The sequence below is a fragment of the Girardinichthys multiradiatus genome, chromosome 20, assembly GCF_021462225.1.
Source record: "Girardinichthys multiradiatus isolate DD_20200921_A chromosome 20, DD_fGirMul_XY1, whole genome shotgun sequence".
Lineage (NCBI taxonomy): Eukaryota > Metazoa > Chordata > Actinopteri > Cyprinodontiformes > Goodeidae > Girardinichthys > Girardinichthys multiradiatus.
The window spans coordinates 31,874,769-31,894,516 of NC_061812.1; the positions used below are offsets into that span (position 1 = coordinate 31,874,769).

General features: G+C 40.5%; 1 protein-coding gene across 2 annotated transcripts in view; it reads left to right on the forward strand.

Annotated features, from left to right (window-relative positions):
• foxp4 (forkhead box P4) overlaps positions 1-19,748 on the forward strand; it is a 115,437-nt gene that overhangs the window by 58,026 nt on the left and 37,663 nt on the right. For both annotated transcript variants that reach the window (XM_047347077.1, XM_047347079.1), the window contains exons 3-5: positions 1,908-1,997; positions 14,403-14,525; positions 19,299-19,454. In XM_047347077.1, coding sequence (XP_047203033.1) covers positions 1,908-1,997; positions 14,403-14,525; positions 19,299-19,454 — 369 coding nt within the window. The remainder of the gene's footprint in view (positions 1-1,907; positions 1,998-14,402; positions 14,526-19,298; positions 19,455-19,748) is intronic.

Sequence of the window (19,748 nt, forward strand, 5' to 3'; positions counted from 1 at the left end):
AAATAGTTGTGAAATGATGCAGATTTTTTCAGCTGAGTGATTGAGTAAGAGCTTTCATGGTTGTATAGACTATTCCTCAATCTGGCCGTTAATTTGTAGACACTCGCACATGGACACACACAAACATCCACACACAGGCACACCAATACACACATACACACATTCAGGGACTTTCATAAATCAATATTTACTAAGGAACCTTTCCCTTGTGAGTCAGAGGAAGCAAATGTGCATCCTGCTGTCTCCAACCCTTGGTCATGAGGTTGCGCTTGCGTGTCCGTGTGTGCGCTTACTGTACGTGCAAGGCAGCTCTTGTGTTATGAGATGGGTGTTTACTTATTTTGTTTTCAGGGTTGGTTAGACATTCCGGCCAAAAAATAAGAAGCATTTGTTTTTCATTTGGACCTAATGATGGAGAATTTAACTGATCAACACTGCAAGAAGCGTCACAGGAGAGAAAAGAAGGGCACAAAGCGGCTGGGAAAAGAAAAGGATGTGCTTAGAAAGCAGGAGAAACAGCTTAGTTTGCAGTATTAATGAGGATGAATCGGCAACACCCAGGGGCAGGGTGAAAGAATGGAAATGGAGCTGGGGAGTGATGGTGTCACTGTTGTGTGGATGGAGAGCACTGCAGAGCAGACAAGGGGAGAAGCTGGAAAAAAGGAGAAGGAACAAGGAGGTGGGCAGTGGTTAGTCACAGCTCTTTCGGGTCTCATCAGGGCAAGCAGTTCCTTACATCACTGTGACAATACACAAACACAGTTCAGCGCGCACGCATGAAGATGACACACTTCTGTCTTGGAGGATGTTAAGAAGCCACTTTGCGCTGTCCTCCAAAGAGAGTGTAAGGGGGAGGAAAGGAGTTGTGGGTGGTGGAGTAAACCAGAGAAGATGGGTGGAGAAACAAAAAATAAAAGATTTAGGAATCAGTGTATGTCTGATAGACTTGTTCATTTACAGTGTCTTACAAAGGTATTTATACCCCTGAAACCTTTTACCATTTTTGGGGGAATTAACACAAAGTAGCATGTAATTGTGAAGAGTAGGAAAAAGAATACATGGCTTTCAAAAAAAATCTACAGTGTGGCATGCAATTTTTATATAGCCCCTTTTTACTCTGATACCCCTAAATAAAAGTATGACCAACTCCATTTAGAAGTTACCAAACTGTTCTGTGAAGGCCTCAGAGGATTATTAGCAAACAAATAGCATCATTAAGACCAAGGAATACAACAGATAGGTCAGGGATAGAGTTGTGGAGAAGTTTAAAGCAGGGTTAGGTTATAAAACAATATCACCAGTTTGGAAATATCACAGAGCACTGTTCAATCCATCTTTTGGATATAAAAATATGGAGTATGGCACAACTGTAAAACTACCAAGATCTGACCGTCCACCTGACAGGACAACTGTTACTGTCAGAGAATTTAGTATTAATGGGAAAATGGATGAGCTAAATACAGGGCAACTGTGGAAGAAAACCTGTTAGAAGCTGCTAAAGGCTTACAGTTGCAACTCCAGAGAAAAGTGGTTCAACAAAGTATAACTGTTGGAGGCTAACTACAAATTCACACTGCAGTTTTCAGATTTGCATTTGTAAAAAACTTGAAAACCATTTGTCATTTTCATAATTATGCTCAACTGTATGTTGGTTTATCACACAAAATGACATTAAAGTACACTGACGTTTGTGTTTCTAAAGGTACAAAATGTTAAAAAGTTCAAAGGTAATGAATTATTTTGCAAAGTACTAAAAATAGCAGCCTTACATGATGCTAATTTAAATCAGTACATCGGAACCTTTTTCATTTAAAGGTGTAACTTTATTGAGATTTAAAATATATTTCTCAAACTGACTGAGTTCGCATGATTAATTTCTCATTTTCCTATTTTTCCATCTCCTGTAGGCACTCCAGGCCGCCAGACAGTTCCTCCTCCAACAGGCTTCTGGACTCAACTCCCCTGGCAGCAATGAGATCAAGCAGAACCCTGTGCAGGTCAGAGCTCACACACGGATGGGCGACCCAAGAGTTGCTCCGTCCCATTCAGGGATGTACTTTATTGGTAGCTGCATTGTTGTTTTTCAACCAACCTTTCAACATCACCCTCACAGATTAATACAAGATCATGTTATCTTTCCCTTTTTTACTCAGTGTGCGTGTATCTATACACTTCTCTCTCTGTCTCTGTCTCTGTGCAAGTTAGTGTTAGTTTGACTGAATGAGGCCTTTGTAGTTTCTGAGTAGTGAGCTGTTTTCAGAGCTGAATACCACAGAAAGAAGAGAGTGAGGTTAGCTGGAGTGCAGGATGCCTACTGAAATATACTTTAGCAGGCTTTAGTCACAAGCAGGACACAAGCACTGCCACGTAAACCACATTTGCCTATTTTATAAATTTGTACAGTTGGATGCTTGCATGTAGAATGGTGATTTTGTTTTTCTTCCTTTTTGTAGTGCGCCTCACATAAAGAGACTGGAGCAATAGGTCTTTTGGAGCAGTAAGCAGTCTGGTTCTTGCATTACGCCTCTTATTATGTCACGTAACAAACGGACAGCTGGATCATCACATTGAAGGGCAGGGAGACAGAGACTGAGGCTTTTTGTTTGTAGTGTCTGAAGAAAGTAAGATGCTCATGGAGAAAGAAAGTGTAATCACAATCTAGATTATTGCACACAAATTGGATCCAAACATCTAATTTGAAACACTTATGTTGAAAAAAAAGGTTTTAAATAGAAATATCCTCATGGATATCAATAATTGCAGGGTCCCTTACCACAGAATGCCAAAATGTTACAGTAACATCACATAAAATTTGGAAATCAATAATGTCTGCAATTAACAATTTTATACTGCCAAATGACCTCTTGGAAGTGCACAAATACTTCCCACTAAAAATATGTCTAACATTTAATAAAATCTGGGTTTAACTGATTAATCTTTAATCAGAACCTGTCTTTCAGTCGGATTTACGTTGGGTAAAATCTTTCAGAAATAAACTGGTGGCTCTCTACAATAAGAAAATGAAATGAAAACTGATTGATAGTTTTCAAAATCTGCCGATTATATATTTTTAATGATTTCAAAAGTACTTATACAGTAAATGACTAAAAGAATATGCTGATGGTGCCACGGTGAACAGTTTCAAAGATAGCTCTTAGAAAGATCTCTTGTGTCTATGAGGAAGCATTTCCACATAAACAGGACTAAATGCAGGTCAAACATGCATTTGGTTGACCTGCTTTATACCCGAATCTCCTACATAAAACAAGTGCAACCTTACCCCTCATTCTCTTTTCTCAAACACACACATATACACCCACGGAAAGCCCGCCTCAACTCTCTCTATCTCTGTCTTGTTTGTCCTGTTTGTTGCTGCCTGACCTGCAGAGCCTCCATTCACTTGCAGGGCATCCATGCGACATCTCTGTTGTCTGAGCTGTCAGCTCACATTCCACCAATATAAACACACAAAAACAGTTAGATCTACATGTGTGTGAGTGTGTGTCTGTGACAAAGTAGAATACAAACACAAAAGCAAATGCGTTGAATCTTTTTGAGTTTTAAACATGTGTTCTCAGTTTTATTTAGCTGGTTGTAACTGAGTTTCTTTGTATTTGTGGTTTTAAAAAAAATTTAAAGGCATAACCAGGAACTGGGCCTGTATATCAGTCTTTATATAAAGGGCCTGTAGAAAGGTCAAAGGTTGCTATTATCCCCAGAGGCAAGATTTTTATGCTTAGTCCCTGAATAAATGAGTGGTTTGTTGTTTGTGTTCCAGTTAGAGATGCAGCAATGAGAGATTTTGTGTACAATTTCCCTCCAATTTAGTACAGCTTTGACCTGCAGATTCTGATTCTAGCCAATTCCAATTTCCTTTTAAGAGCTATAAATAATTTGAACATGTTTTTTTCTACTTTCTGGATACACTGAAAATGTAATCGTCTGTTCAATACAATGTTTATTGCAAAATAAGTTATTTTTCAGAAGCAGCTAAAAGTTATACAGCTTTCATTTTGCAAAATCTGCAAATACAGTAAAATCCTCCAGACTATGAGGCGTATGTGTCCATATAATCCAACCAAAAAGAGTTACAGGATATCTCTTTTACTCCCTTAGGAAACAGATTTTAGCTCATTCACTTTTGTTCTCTCTTATTTTTTTGCACCTGAAATCAAAAAATGCAGAGGTGCATCATATCACAACATATGTGATATACATGTATCAGACTTAATGTTTGTTGAGAAGAAGCTCTGATTTACTGTTAATGTTAGATTGTTAAATTATTAATTCATTAATTTCACTACACAGAAGCATTGAGCAGTTTTTATGAGATGACATTTTAAACTGTTGTTAGCTTCCTATATTCCCATTTTGCACGATTAGCACGGTTAGCATTACCATTATCAATCACTCTATGGTTACCCTATAAGGTAAGTATATACTCTAACCTGAAGTGTGAGACTTTTCTTAATCCAACATTCTCCACGCTGGACTGAATGGAGCTCCTTGAAAGGATAAAACACAACAGTTTTGCTGTGGTACATGCAGCTTCCTCTTATTTGTTTTAGACTAACTCCCTGTTGTGGTAGCCTGACAAGCAACCATCATGCCTCAATAAAAGCTTCTTTACAGCTTTTGTGCTTCTTCTCTGATGTATTCTTACCTCAATTACAACTTCTACACCAAGGAGGGTCGCTGTCAGTGCAACCTGCTAGTGATTACAGATCACTCAGTCTTTATTTGTAGAGTTTCTGACCAGCTGATTACAGATCAGGACCGATTTCTTTGTGCGTGCCTCATACCATTGTGTAGCTGCAGAAGTCACAGTTGACTGTTTATCACAGTGTAACCATCGCTACTAGAAGCAGACACCTTTTAATTACTGTCATTCCAGAATTTCTCATCACTTTTAAATTGCATTTATGACAGAAAAAGTGATGAGTGAACATCAGGGTAAGTGAAGCTGACATTTAATGTGGTCATTTCTAAAGGTGACAGTAAGTCACTGCATAGTGGCACACATCTGGATCAAAATGGCCGTACCCAGGTTGGCTCCTGCTGCTTGGCTCTCACACATGCAAATGAGCCTCAGCCAATAATGAGATCTTTAGGAGCTCGATAATTAGATTTTTCCTTCTCTCTGAGGGAGAATGGCAGAGACAGACAGGGTAAATGGGAAGACTTTCTTTTTCGTGTGTCTCGACTTCTCCGGAGAAACCTCCGTCTGCCTTGACAGGCGCCCGCCTACCTCTCCATGCCTACCCTCAACCCCCCACCACTCTCCCAAACCATATTTCTTTTCTTTTTTCATAATAGAGGGGAGGATCTGAGCAGAGAGCAAAAGAAACTCAGAGATTGTATCTTCTATATGATTGGTTGCTCAGAGAAGGTTTGGCTGACTGTGAGAGATGGTATCAATCTACTTTGTGAGTGCACACATGCGTGAGTGTGTGTGTCTAATATTGTCACTGGTCATGTTCAGGAGACACTCAACAATAGGACAAAAGTAGATGAACACTTGCAGAAAAACGATGTTGTGGGCTGATAAATTCCTGCTACAACTGCTGAAAAAGTGGTTCAAAAGTGGTTATTTTATGAAGGCCTCAGAGGTTTGTTAGTGAATAAATAGCATCAGAGAAAACCAAGGAATACAGCAGACAGGTCAGGGAGTATGTTCTATCCCAACATCTGACAGAGCACTGTTAAATCAACCATCCAAAATGATCTGTGCATGATACAACTGGAAAGCTAATAAGAGGTGTCCACCTATCCACCTATGAGGATAACTATTAGTTGTGCGCCCCACAAATCTTTACAAATAGAGGGGTGGTAAAAAGAGAAAATTGGTGAAAACAGTACAGTTTGCAGTCTGGCAAAAGCCATGTCGCAAGCTTTCGCCCAATTACCACCGAAGAAGTCCCTAGCCACCCGGGACCCTGCAAGGATAAGGGGGTATAGAAGAATGGATGGATGGACAGATGGCACTACTACTATTAAGTAGTACAAAATTTGTGTCTGTTGCATTTAATCTTTCCTAAAATAAATACTGGCAAGCAGTGAAACAGCCTGATCCCCTTCTTTATCTTGAATGTGAATCACACAGAGATATCCCAGTGCAGATTTTAGACAATTTCACAGTTTAGATTTTTGTTTGTTGTAGATGTTTGCCATAATTGGCCACTGTTACCCTAATTGTGTGTGGCATGAGTGCTGCTGAGAGAATCCGTGGGCATATAGCTGACTGGCAGAGTGGCATTTTGCGGATTACCCAGCATGATATGTATGAACTGTTACATGTTCTTCACCATGGACACACTCGGCATGCACTCACACGAGCCGACACATATGCACCACTTGGCAGACACATGCTTGGCACACTTAACAAGCTGGCACTTGGCATGCACACGTAGAGATTAAGGCACATGCTTGTCCGTGGCCCATACGTAAGTAATTGAATAGTGCGGTGTCCTGTTTTCATGCATTATTGAGGAGCTCGTTTAATTAGGAAAAAAAATTAAAAGGCTCATTAGGCTTATGTTAATTAGCTTGGCTCCTTGCTCCCTCGAGAGGGCTTACACCAGCCCAATGGGTTAGAGGGAGAGGAAAATCCACACTGAGGAGGCAAAAGGAGCAAATGAAGTCATGTCATTGTTAAAACTGAGATATTTTGTTTTACAAATTTTTATCTGCAATCTAATGTTGCTTGTGTTTTTCATTATTTGCAGATTCATTATTAAGACTATTGCAAGAAAGAATAAAACAAAACAGAAAGTTAGGCAAGGTTCAAGGCCTTCTGGGTAATCAATAAAATAATGAGTTTATAGATTAAAATTCTGTCGGACTAAAATAGTTCCTTTTCTTGTTCTATTTTTTATTTTCTTTCAAAGTGTTTTTCCCAAAGCTCTCCTTTTGTCCACTTAATGAAAGTGCTTAGCTGGCAGTTTCTCTGATTTGGTGTGGAGGGAGCTGTTGCTGTTACAGCTGCGTGTTGGGAGTGCAGTATTGTATCCTGACAGTTTGTGAAGGGTGCATGGGAGGAGGCTAAGCCTCCGGTGAATTGGGTTCGACTCTGGACTGAGGGCTAGACAGACAGGCCGGAGAGGAGAGGTTTGGGTCTGGCCACTCAAGTGTGAAAGTCTTATTTTGAGATTTGAAACATGAGTGAAATCAGTAATGAAATATGGTCAATAACGGCATCACACTTCCCAATGAAGTGCCCCGGCTGTGTGTAGGTCCGCCGGTTCTGAAAACGTGTTGTCATTTTTATTCTGAAGCACTGGGGCGTTAGATGGAGGGAGGCAGCAGCAGAGGAGGATGAGTTGGGGAGGGGGGATTATCAACTTAAACATGCTGGCCTTTCACTGTCCTCTCCTAAGTTTTTTTTCTTTTTCTTTCCTTTATCTGTCCCCTGTCAACAATAGCTGTGTTTCATGTCTTTTATTTATGTACTGCTTTTACATTAGTGGAGGCGTGCATGTCCGAGAAGCCTGCAACAGCGCACATTCTTACTCTTAAAGATGTAGAAATACATCAGAATTGCTCATATGTATATATATCTATATATACAGTATATCTATATATATACACTACCGGTCAAAGGTTTTAGGAACACTTTCTCATTTACTGGTTTTCTTTATGTTTATGACTGTTTACATTGTACGTAGATTCTCACTGAAGGCATCAAAACAGCGAATGAACACATTAGGAATTACGTAGCAAACAAAAAATTGTAAAAGCACTTTAAATATGTTATATATTTTAGATTCCTTAAAGTAGCTGCCCTTTGCTGTGATGACTGAAATATTAACCATCCCTCATTGGACCTGTGGGAGACTCTTTGGAAAGCTCATGGAGAGAAAGCCAAGAGAGCAAAGCAATAATCAAAGCAAAGGTTGGCTATTTTGAACAATCTAAACTATCAAAATGTTTAAAGTTATTTCACACTTTTTGTTTACTACATGATTCCGTGTGTGTTCATTCATAGTTTTGTTGCCTTTGGTGAGAATCTACAATGAAAATAAAGAGACCCATAAAGTGAGAAAGTGTATCTAAAACTTTTGACCGGTATGTATTTTATCCCTCCATATTTCACACTCATGTACTTTAATAATTTATTTCTCTTTGTAGATTTATGATTTATGGAGATTAATCATAAAGATGCTCAAATCTCAAGTGCAATTGTATTTTATTGTATAATAAATATACAAAATTTGTTGTATATTTATTACATTTATATTTATTACTATAAACGTATTATTATATGCCTCAAATAAAACAACAAGATGGTTTCATTTATTTATTTTTTGAATCAGATGGAAACATTACTCAGCAAAAAATAAAACACAGGTTTGAGAACTAAAGCTGTAGGATGTACATATTATCGGCAATCTCACCTGCCTTCGTTCCTCAGTTTCCCCAGGAGTAGTGTGGCCCATGGCCCAGCTTCAGATTAGCAAGAGGAGGGGTGCTTACTGCACACAATGGGTCCCTTTTTCACTTTCTGCAGTGGCCCCAAGCTCCAAACACCACTCTCAGCACAGTGGGAACTCCTCCGCTGTCTAGTTTTCACTTAAATGCTTTTCTCTAATGCCTCTCTGCTTTCGGCTCTTGCTCCCAAACCATTTTCTCTCGTTTCATATCTGTGCATGATGAGCACAGATAACCTGTTTATCTGCAGGAACACAAAGATGGAAGCAGAGATACTGATGACAGCTGTTAAACAAACAAATCCTCAACCAACAAGGATCATTTACACGTTAAGGAGCTGCACGTTGCAGCATACAAACTGATACAGAGTCAGCATGTAATATGCCAAACAGATGGCACATCTTGGCAGCCTTTTGCTGTTTGGTGCCTTTAGGTGAAGTTGTCTCTAAAACAGCTATGCAGTAAACAAACCTGCCCTGATGCACACCAAGGCAAGTGTATGTGTGTGTCTGTGACAGTTAGGTGGTTGGGGAATCAGTCAGTTCGAATGTGAGGTGGTAATGCTCAGTGACAAGGATAAACAGCGCTGGGGTTAGCTCCTTCCAAGGTAGGGGGTGAGGAGGAGTACTCTGTCAGCCTCTCTCTTCCTCCTGCTCCCACCTTGTCATTTTTTCAATTATTCTTCTCTCCTGTGTGTCCCCGTAGACCCCAGAGGCAGAGGCTGCATCATTTAAACCGAGAGCCTGTTTAGATTCTGATTATAGCTTCCTCTCTTCTCACTATTCCCTGCCATCATACAAACACTCACACACACACACACACACACACACAGAATACTGGCTTCTCGCTGTGGACAGATTACTCGAAGAAGTGAATTTATGGGGCTGTCGTCCTTCCAAAAAAAGTTACCTTTTATGTTTTTGCTTCACCTAGTGCAGGGATGGCCAATCCTAAAGATCCTATGTTCTACAAGTTTTTGATATGTCACTGTTCCAAAGGATTGTTGTAGGCCACCTCTGGTCCAGTGCTTGCAAGGATATATGTAGGTGGAGTGCAAGAACAGAACAAACTTAAAATGACATTGCACCAAAAATATTTTGCCTTAGCAAACTTTTTTTAGGGCTAATCGATTAATTATCTTTTCCAATCTAAATTCAGTCCTTGTACGCTTAAAATAATTAGTGAGAAACTTAGCATAAGCACAAAATTATTCGCACGTCTGTCATATTTACAAAAAATATTTAGTAAAATTATTTACAGTCAACCAAGTTTACCCAAGTTTTTTTCCAATTGGAAATGAGGCAGCTGACTCAAAAGTTAATAAAACCATGTCAAAGCTGTGTCAATTTTGAGAGGAATTATCTGTGCTGTTTTTTTTACATTTTATTAAAAAACTTATATGTTAAAAATGATTTACACCCCTCAGTAATCAGTTGAAGAATCTTTTTAGGCATTACCCTTCTGAGCAGCTTTTTTGGATGTTTTCTCTGGTATTTTGATGATTTATCTTTGATGATGAGCTCCAAGTCTTTGAGGTTGGAAGGCCTTATTGCCATCACCCTAATCTTTAACTCCCTCCAAAGGTTCTTCATAAGATTTAAGTCAGGACTCTGTCTCGGCCTCTTCAAAACATTATTATTACTTTGAAAGAGCTCCTCTGCTTCCGTAAAATAACTGATTGTCTTGTTGACAGAAAGACGTCAGAATGAGATGTCCTCCAACATGCACACACTTTTATGACTTGTATATTATAGGGATGTACAGTACCAACATCTGGTGTTTTTGTTTAGTTGTAATCATTGCAATGCCTTGCTCTGCCTTGTACTATTTACAGAATGCCCCTTATATAATCTAGCAAATAAGCAAATAACCTGTTGAAATATACCTTCTTTGATTTTGGATTAATACATTCTGCCCCAGTGAAAAGTGTGTTTTGTATTTTCTTTCATAAAAAAAGACCATAATCAGGGTTTATTTGCAGGTGCAAAAAGCTTTGTTAATTTTTAATGCAGTGATTATGCAGACACTTTGGCCAGTTCATCCTGTTTGGTGGCTGCTTTTATATCAGACAGCCATCCTTCTTTCCCTTGTGTGGGAAAAGGCTTCCCTCCCAGTAAGAATGAAAAGCCATCAAGGGAGAAGAGAAGAGAGGGATGAATCCTCATTGAAATGCAAGTTACATTCCCTGATTCCTCTCTCCTCTCCTTTGGGATTTCATGCTTTTCTCTTCCTTCTCCTTTCCATCTTTCTGGGCTCTCCCGAGCTCCCTCTCCCTGCCTTTGTTAATCAGTTAAACTCCCTCTTCAAACAACCCCTCTAATTACTCCTCCGCTCTCTGTCTCCCGCTTTCTCTTCTCTTCCCTGTCTCCCTCCCTCAGCTCCCTCCATCCATGGCAGGGGTTAACCTCTGTCAGCTACTGACCCCTCTGAAGCGTGAGTCTGCCTGTGCATGTGTGCACTGCTAGCCTGCTTGTGCATTTTCTTGGATTGTTAATGATATGAGTGACTATTTATTCTTTTAATTTTCTATTGTTAGTGGTTGGACGAAATATGGTGCAGGATTATGACTTTTCACCTATATGTCAGCAGTGGATGCCTGTGTGTCTGCACTCTCATGTGCAATGCTTCGGACTCCAAACTGCATTCTGTTCTTCTAGAAACCTGCTCGGTTATTTGTGCTTGACAGCTCAAACACTTCTCTTATCTCCCAACTATTATTCCACAATACTTCCTCCTTCCTCGCTATGTCCTTGCCTTTCCCCCTTCTTCCTGTCCTGTTCCTGCTCACAAACACCTCCCCCTACCACCTTACCTCTCTCTTCCCACTAATCTACCACGCATCTCTCTCTTTTAAATTAACATGCAACATGAAAAAAACGGACGACAGCGGGGGGAGAAAAAAATTAAATGCATTTAATAAATGGCTGACTTCAAATCACCCGGCTTTTCAGACTCTCCCTATTCACAGTCCAATGAAAGGGGAGAAATCATTCACCAGGAGAGACAAAGCCGAATGAAAATATAATTCTGCATTGTGAGGCGCTTTTGTCCTAGCCCGTCAAATCGCTAATGGTGAGGCTTTTGTTTTGCGCCCGGGCTCTGAGGCTGGCGGTGTCGTATGGCAGTGGCAACGCATGCCCCATAATCACAACGCTTTGTGATATTAGATTATAGGGGCAATTAATGGCGTCAAACCTTAACTACTCAACATTCAGCCTGCCAAACGTACACACTCACACAGGACCGCACATGGGGTTCTGGCATCACAGCATAATCCAGCACACAGAAAGGTGCTATAACTCCAGTAATTATTACGCCTGTGACTTGAAAATGTCAATGGTGGTGTGTATAAAATAGAATGTATGAGTAGTCGGTGAGGAAGAATGGGATGCACAAGAGCAATTAATTACAGCTTTTCATTTGGCAGCCTAGACTGACAAGGCCCAGCGGCGGGGGCAAGCTGGCATGACGCCAGACGGCACCGATCACCACCCCCATCTTACTCATTGCCACCCCGCCAACCCCCCCCCATCTCCCTTGCCTATTTCCTTATCAACTGCCACAGCACCAAAGGGTCGCCTAACTCACCCACTTTGACTCCCACCTTCTTTACATCTAGTCTTCAAACACAAACTCTTGCACCGCTACGCAGTCATGCAGTACAGCATCTTGTAAAAAAAAGTTATGTCCATAGGACTTTTTCACATTTTGTTATGTTGCTACTTTAGAGTATTTCACTGGAATTATATGTAGATATCTGTTAAGTGTGTATTGCATTTGTGTTTAGTCATCATTATTTGGATACCCCTAAATAAAACTCATTGCAACCTGTTTTTCTTTACAAGTCACAGAATTAATAAATGGAATCCCCCTATGTGTAATTTCATCTCAGCATAAATCCAGCTCCTCTGTGAAGGACTTAGAGGTTCGTTAAAAAACATTAGTAAACAAGCAGCATTATAAAGACCAAGGAATACATTAGACAGGTCAGGGATAACACTGTGAAGAAGTTTAAAGCAGGGTTATGTTGCAAAACAGTGTCCCAAGTTTGAACATCTCACAATTGTGAGAACCTGTCATCCAAAAATGGAAAGACTATGGCACAACTGCAGACAAGGTAGTGGAAGCATCATGCTGTGGGAATGCTTTCTTCTGCAGGGACAAAGAAGCTAGTCAGAGTTCATGGGAAGGCAAGAGGAACTAAATACAGAACTATCCTGGAAGCAAGTCTGATAGAGGCTGCAAAAGTCTTTAGAGCAGAATTAAGATTCGCCTTCCAACAAAACAACCCAAACAATACAGCTAGAGCTACAATAGAATGGTTTATATTAAAACATATTCATGTGCTACAATGCCCCAGTCAAAATCCAAAACTAAACTGAGAATAAGTAAGAATACTTTAAAGTGCTGTTCACATATGCTGTTCTATCCAGTCCAACTGAGCTTGAACTATTTTGCAAACAGGAACGGGCAAGAATTTTTGTCTCTGGATGCAGAGACCTACCCCAAAACACCTGAAGCTGTGATTGCAGGGAAAGGTTGCTCTACAGGTTTTGACTCGGTAACTTGGTAAAAATACACCCCACACTTTATTGTTATTGTAAAGTATATTTGAAAACCATGAGAAAATGTCGACAAGTTCAAGGGGTATGAGTACGTTTGCATGACACTGTATATGTACTGTATAGTACTTCTGCTGCCCCATTCAGTGTGTGCGTGTGTATGGAATAGGAAGATAGAGGGCAGTTGGTAACAAGGCAGTTAGTATTCATAGTCAATTTTGTTAATTGTTAATAGAGTCAAACTGGTGATGGCTCACCTATCTTTCCCTCTTACCTTCTGCCATCCATTCAGGTGGTGAGTAGGTGGACAGCTCTTCAGTAAAACTGCAGTTTTACTGAATACACAAACATATTCACTAGACCATTAGAAATATTGGTAACTCATTTCTTTAGAAGTAGTGCTGTTTTTTTTCCCCTTTGAAGTAGCCATCATTAAAACAGGACATTTATTGATGTTCAGACAGTGAGAGAATCCCTCAGATAGAAAAAAAATATCAGCTTTCAAAACCAGTCCCACACTGTCTTTTTATCCCCCTTATTAAGTGCATTTTAAGTGCTGTTGCTCCAGGAGTTATTAAACACAAAAGTGCTTTGTCAGCAGGATTCCTGCTGTGTTTTTTTTCTATTCTTCATATGTTTGCATATGCATTTGTGTTCTCAGTTTCAGATTTATGCAGTAAGCTTATCCCCAGAGTTGCAGTGTTTGTTATCAGATTAACATTTCTGTACATTTTCTGTGTACAAAGGAAGAACATTAAGGAGGGTTTGCACAACACATCTGCAAAAATCACAACTCTGTGCTGTCTTCCTCGTTCTCTGCTTCTTTAGCTGCCTGCAGCTTTATCTGATCAGATATTCATCTCATCAGATACCCAACTTTGTTGTTCCTTCTTCCTTTTAGCTGGGCCTTGCCGTGCTAGGGAGAGAACTGGCGGCAATTGTAATCATGTGTTTATAAAAGTAGATAAGATTTTATATTTTATTGGTAGATTGCATATCTGTCCTTTCATCTCCGGCTGCGGCCACGGAAAGTGACGGTTTTTAACAGTGCCAGCCTTGTGCCGGAAAATGTCAACAGTGGGAGTGTGTTTTAGTGTGTCTCTCTTTTTGTCTTTATCTGATGTTGCCAGTTTTTTTCTTCGCAGTGAGTGACAACAGGGAACAAGAGACAACACACCTCCCTGGCCTATCTGTCCATGCCAGCATTCAGTGTAACCAGCTTGTACTGCAAGCTGTTTGTTTGAACTTAAGCCTTCAGTTTGCGGGCATAGTCATGTCTGAGGCTTTCTGTGCTGACTGGGTCTTTTTACAGAAATCTTCACCTGCTGACTGATTAGGTTGTTCTTGTTTTGCATGCTAATATCCAGGTGTGTTAAGTTGCTTTTAACGTGTGTGTCTCTGTGTTGTCTTCAGGTGCCCGTGTCCATGGCCATGATGAGCCCACAGATGATCACTCCTCAGCAGATGCAACAGATCCTGTCTCCTCCTCAGCTCCAGGCCCTCCTGCAGCAGCAACAGGCTCTTATGCTACAGCAGGTAGAAATTACACACTTTGTTTTCAGTGCTTAGAGCTTAGCTCAAATATCCGTCCCGTGTATTTGATACCTGGTCCTTGGTTACACATACAGACATGTGCTACTCATGTGGGGTTTGACTTCCAAAACATTCTTAACTGAGATTTATTACCAGTACTTAGTCATTTCAAACATGTTTAGAGAACAGCTTTAGCAGAATCATGTCATTTTATTTTTTTAAATATATAAATGGAATATTTTTGATTGGTTTCTTTTATGTCATGAGTATTTTACTATTTTTTTTGCAATTTTGTAATTATTGCTGGTCATCATGATCACTATCTTAGTGACATTCTTGGTTATAAAATTAAATAAAGTGGTGAATTCATGTCTAAAAGAAGGAAAAGAGACAATGGGAATTTAGCTATATTTTTTAGACTGAGAATCCATATGTTTTTGCCTTCCCAAATAGAGTAAGTTTCACAAGTCACAATGTTTTTAAGGAATCTGTAATTAATATAAAAATATCAATTTGTGGTTTGATCATTGCAAGCATTTTAGATTTTGAACTAGAGATAATTGTTAGAACTTGCGAAATAGAGGACCCCGGAATGCAGACAAGCAGGCAGCATGACGGTAAGTGAAAAAAGATTTAATTAACAAAAAACTCACTACAGAGGGTGACGGCAAAAACAGACATGGGCAGGTTGGCAAGACAGACTTGGCATGATGAACAGGACACAGGTGACATGAACTGAAATGTTTCCGCAATGAGTAACTGAACAGGTGTGTATTTATGGAGCGTGAACCAGGTGGAGCAAGGAGACAGATTATCTTGGAGCAGGTGAACTGAATAAAGTTAATTGATAGACAGAACAAAAACATGGCTGGAGCAAAACAGAGACCCTTGAATACAAACTAGTAAACAATGAAATTAAAGCATAACCAGATACAAAACAAAAAACGTAACTTCACAAAACATGAACAAGACAAAAACTAAAACATGACCAGAAGCATGACTCAAAACCTTAACTGTGAGAAACAAATGAGAAAAAACCCGCAACCAAAAACAACCCCAAATCATAACAATAATTATATATAGCACTACCCTCCGTTATGTCATTCCTTGATCCTTGCCTTTCTACCTACCTTGTGTCTTTTCTCCTTCATTTTTCTCTTCCTTCCATCCTTCTATCCTTTCTCCATCCTGCTCCATTTCCTTACTTTCTTCTTTCCATGCTTTTGTCCACTTTTTCTTTGCTTGTGTCATTCATTCCCTATATTTTGTGTCCCTGTTTCTTTCCTTTTCTGTCTTTCTTCCCTTGTGTCTTTGCTTATTTCTTTCCTTTCTTGTGCCCTTCCTTCTATCCTTACTTTTAGATAATTCTTTTAAGAATGTGCCTGTAGATATGCATGTGCTCAGCCATGTGGACAGATTTGCTTTTTAGCATCAAAACATGAGTCATAATGAATCAGGAGTGTGCGGATGCTGATGCCTGGCCCCTTGATAGTTGGGGTTACCATGTCGACACTACTCAATAAACACTCTTCAGCTGTAGCAGATTTGTCAAATACATAGCTACACCAACACAACCCTGCCTACCTGCACAAGCAAAGCACACATGCCGACCCATAAAGGGTGTGAATTTGCCTCTTAACAGCATAGAGACACAGGAGTAATTGCATGGTAGGAGTAGTGCAGAAAACTGGAGCGTAGACTGTGGATTTAATAGGAAGTGGTTGCTTTAGGCAAGTGTTAATTGCAGTGGGAAGATCTGAAAACATGTATCACAATGGAATAGTAAAAAAATGTGCTGGCTTTCTGGGTAACGACATGCAGAATGACAGAGATCCTCCTCACTGGTCCTTTTCTTTTCTTAATTTTTTATTTTATTTTGTGTAACGAGGAAAAAGAAGACGCAGGGAAAGGGGGTTGATAATGCACTCTCACTCACTGCACTGCTAATAAAAACCACCAAGTTTAACATTGCTCTCTCACTTAATTAACCACAGTATGGGCCACGCACTTCGTGTATATCTGCAAATCCGGCACTTTTACCCACACACACATATACACACAAAGGACAATCAGCCAACACATCACTCACTGAAGCATTAAATTTCATATTCCCAAGGCAATGGTGCCCTGTGTAAGAGTGTGTAAGTAAGTTTTACAGCCCATTGCTAAAAAGCAGATGTGTGTTTGCAGGCGGCGGCGATTTGTGGATGCGGGTTTGTGCGTTAACCTTTAGGTTTCCTCTAACCTTTACTTATGCTACGGCTGCTTTGCCTTTCGTTCACTGTGTTTTCCTGTAAAGTCAAGGTCATGGTAATAGGCTGCAGAGGTGAGTGCCTCACTTACACATACGCTTAATGTACAGAGCCACTGAATCAAATCATTAAAATACCATAATTATCACTTAATTATTCCTTCAACTCACCACTCTGCAGACAAGGGTATATTTGTGTGTGTGTGTGCGTGCGTGCTTGCCGGTGAGTGTGTGCACTTGCATATGCATTTGTCTGTGTGATTAGGAGGCGATGAAGACTAGTGACGCAGAAAAGAGAGATTAACTCTGCCTAAGGAGTGATAAAAGAGAGGAAAGACAGATGAAAAGTAAAAGAAAGAGCAGCAAGAAGGAAAGAGTCGTGCATTTAAAATAAATTAAGTACAAAAATAGGTGTGGGGGGGTCTGTTATAGGGGGTAAAGCTGTAAATTATGCAAAGGAGAAACTGTGGCTGAAACTGGATAATGTGAAACAGATTTGCTTGAAAAAGAAAAGAGCATTGCATTGCACAGGGTGTGCGCGGCAAGGATGGGAAGTGGTGTGTAGTCTGCTCACGGTAGGGTCAGACGAATGAGAGACCGAAGCAACTGCTGCGCTGTGAAGTCATTCTCCGCTGAAAAGCCTCTTTGAACATTTGATGCACCATGAAACAAAGACAAACTGCAGATGGACACATGTACAAGCTGTTCTCGGGGGAATAACTTCCCCTCCTCCTCTCCTCCACACTCACACAGACTGAGATGCACTGTGGTCAGTGAGTTTTTCCTCTCCTCTCAGCTGAAGATTGCAATCTTAATGGTGCTTCCTGTGTAAATTAATGATTTCTAATCCAAACAAACAGATAAGCTGTGACCAGTCAGAGGACGCTGGATGTGGGTGTCTGTGTTATTATGGGCATTAATGATGCATAGTTTTGAAGGAAGGCCATCTCTAATGTAAGTCCAGCTGTTCTGTAAAAGGACTCCAAGGTTTCTTAGAGAACAAACAGCATCATGAAGACCAAGGAACACAGCAGACATGTCAAGGCAAAGGCTGTGATAATATTTAAATAAAGCAATATCACAAGCATTGGACATCTCACAGAGTTCTGTGTAGTCCGTATGGCAGAACTGCAAATCTAATAAGGGATAGCTGCTCACCTAAACTGACAGGCTGGGCAAGGAGAACTTTAAGAAAGCCCCCAAGAAGCCCATGTTAACTCTGGAGATCCATATTTCAGGTGGGAGAATCTGTTTTCAAGTCAAATATTAGCTGTTTATTCCATAAATCTAGTCTTTGTGGAAGAGTGGCAAGGGGATAGCCATTGTCAAAAGAAAGTCATAAGACATCCCGTTTTTTTCAGTTTTCCACACCAAACCTGACATGGTCTACATGCAAAATACTATGTGTGGAAACACATTAACACTGCCCATTGCACTGTACACATCATCTCTACTGTAACGCATTGTGGTGGCAGCATCATTTTGTGGGGATGCTTTTCTTCAGCAGGGACAGGGGAGCTGGTCAGAATTGATGGGAAGAAGGATGGAGCTAAATATGGGACAATCGTGGAAGAAAACCTGTTACAGGCTGTAGAAAACATGTGACTAGAGGTGAAGGCTCACCTTCCAGGAGGACATCCCTAAACATCAAGCCAGAGTTACCATGAACTGGTTTTGATCATAGTGTGTTAGAATGGCCTAGTCCAGACATAAATCCAATCGAGAATCTGTGACAAGAGTTAAAAATTCCTGTTCACAAATACTCTCTATCCAGTCTGACTGAGTTTAAGCTATTTAACAAAGAAGAATAGCCAAAACTTTCGGTCATCTACATGAGCAAAACTGATAGAGCTATAGCCAACAAATCTTGTAGCTTTACCTTGTTTTGAAAACCATGTCATTTTTCTTACAAACTATACAAACATGCACTCCTTTGTGTTGGTTTATCACATTAAATCCCAATAAATACCGGTGAGGTTTGTGGTGGTAATGGGAAAAAATGTGAAAAGTTCAAGTGGATATGAATACTTGTGCAAGGGATTGTACGTATCCCTTTTATACCAACATGCTTGCCTGCTAGTGCTTTTCTCGCCCGCTCCCTGTGTGTCGGCCTACATTTGCTGCAACCAGCTACTGCAATACAGGTCTTGAACTCTGTGAATAATTGGAGGGGGCTTAGCCTTGACATGCACAATCGCGGTGACACGCTCAAACAGCTGTACATTGTACCTCGGCAGTCTCTTCCAGGTCTATGTTTGCTTGTTGCACGTGGTTTGTCAATAAACCACACACCGCCACAACAATAAGTTGTGGCCTCAACTGAAAGTGGCAGTATTGAAAGCATCTCTGCTATTTGAGGCTCCTGTTTTGGTATTGTCTGACCATGGCTGATCATTTCAGTGCTGGCTATCTGCAGTATTATTGAAGCTTCTCAAAAGTGTGTATTGACTCATTCAACTCATATTTCTCCACCCCTCTGCCCCCTTCTCCTCACCCCGCCTCCCCCCACCTTTCTGTGCCTGTAGTTACAGGAGTACTACAAGAAGCAGCAGGAGCAGCTGCATCTCCAGCTTCTGACTCAGCAGCAGCAGCAGCAGCAGCAGCAGCAGCAGCAGCAGCAGCAGCAGCAGCAGCAGCAACAACAGCAGCATCAGCAGGCCGGGAAGCAGGTGGCCAAAGAGGTGAACTTAGCCATGTACACTCTCACTCAGCTCAAGCACACTCTGAAGCACAGGAGTGCCTTTAAATGTAGTAAAGTGGCTGACATGACGAGTGCCAAGAAAAAAATGTAATGTATTGAATTTAGGTCAGATATAGTATGTTGCTGTTCTCATCCTCTTGTTTTTCATGTTTTAATATTGTTGTGCTGCTCAAACAAATGTAGGTCTGAATCCCAGGCCTAACCCCTCACAGTGGCAAAGGAATCTGCTCCAAATCCATGTTCTTGTAATTCGAAATATTAGATATTTCCTCTA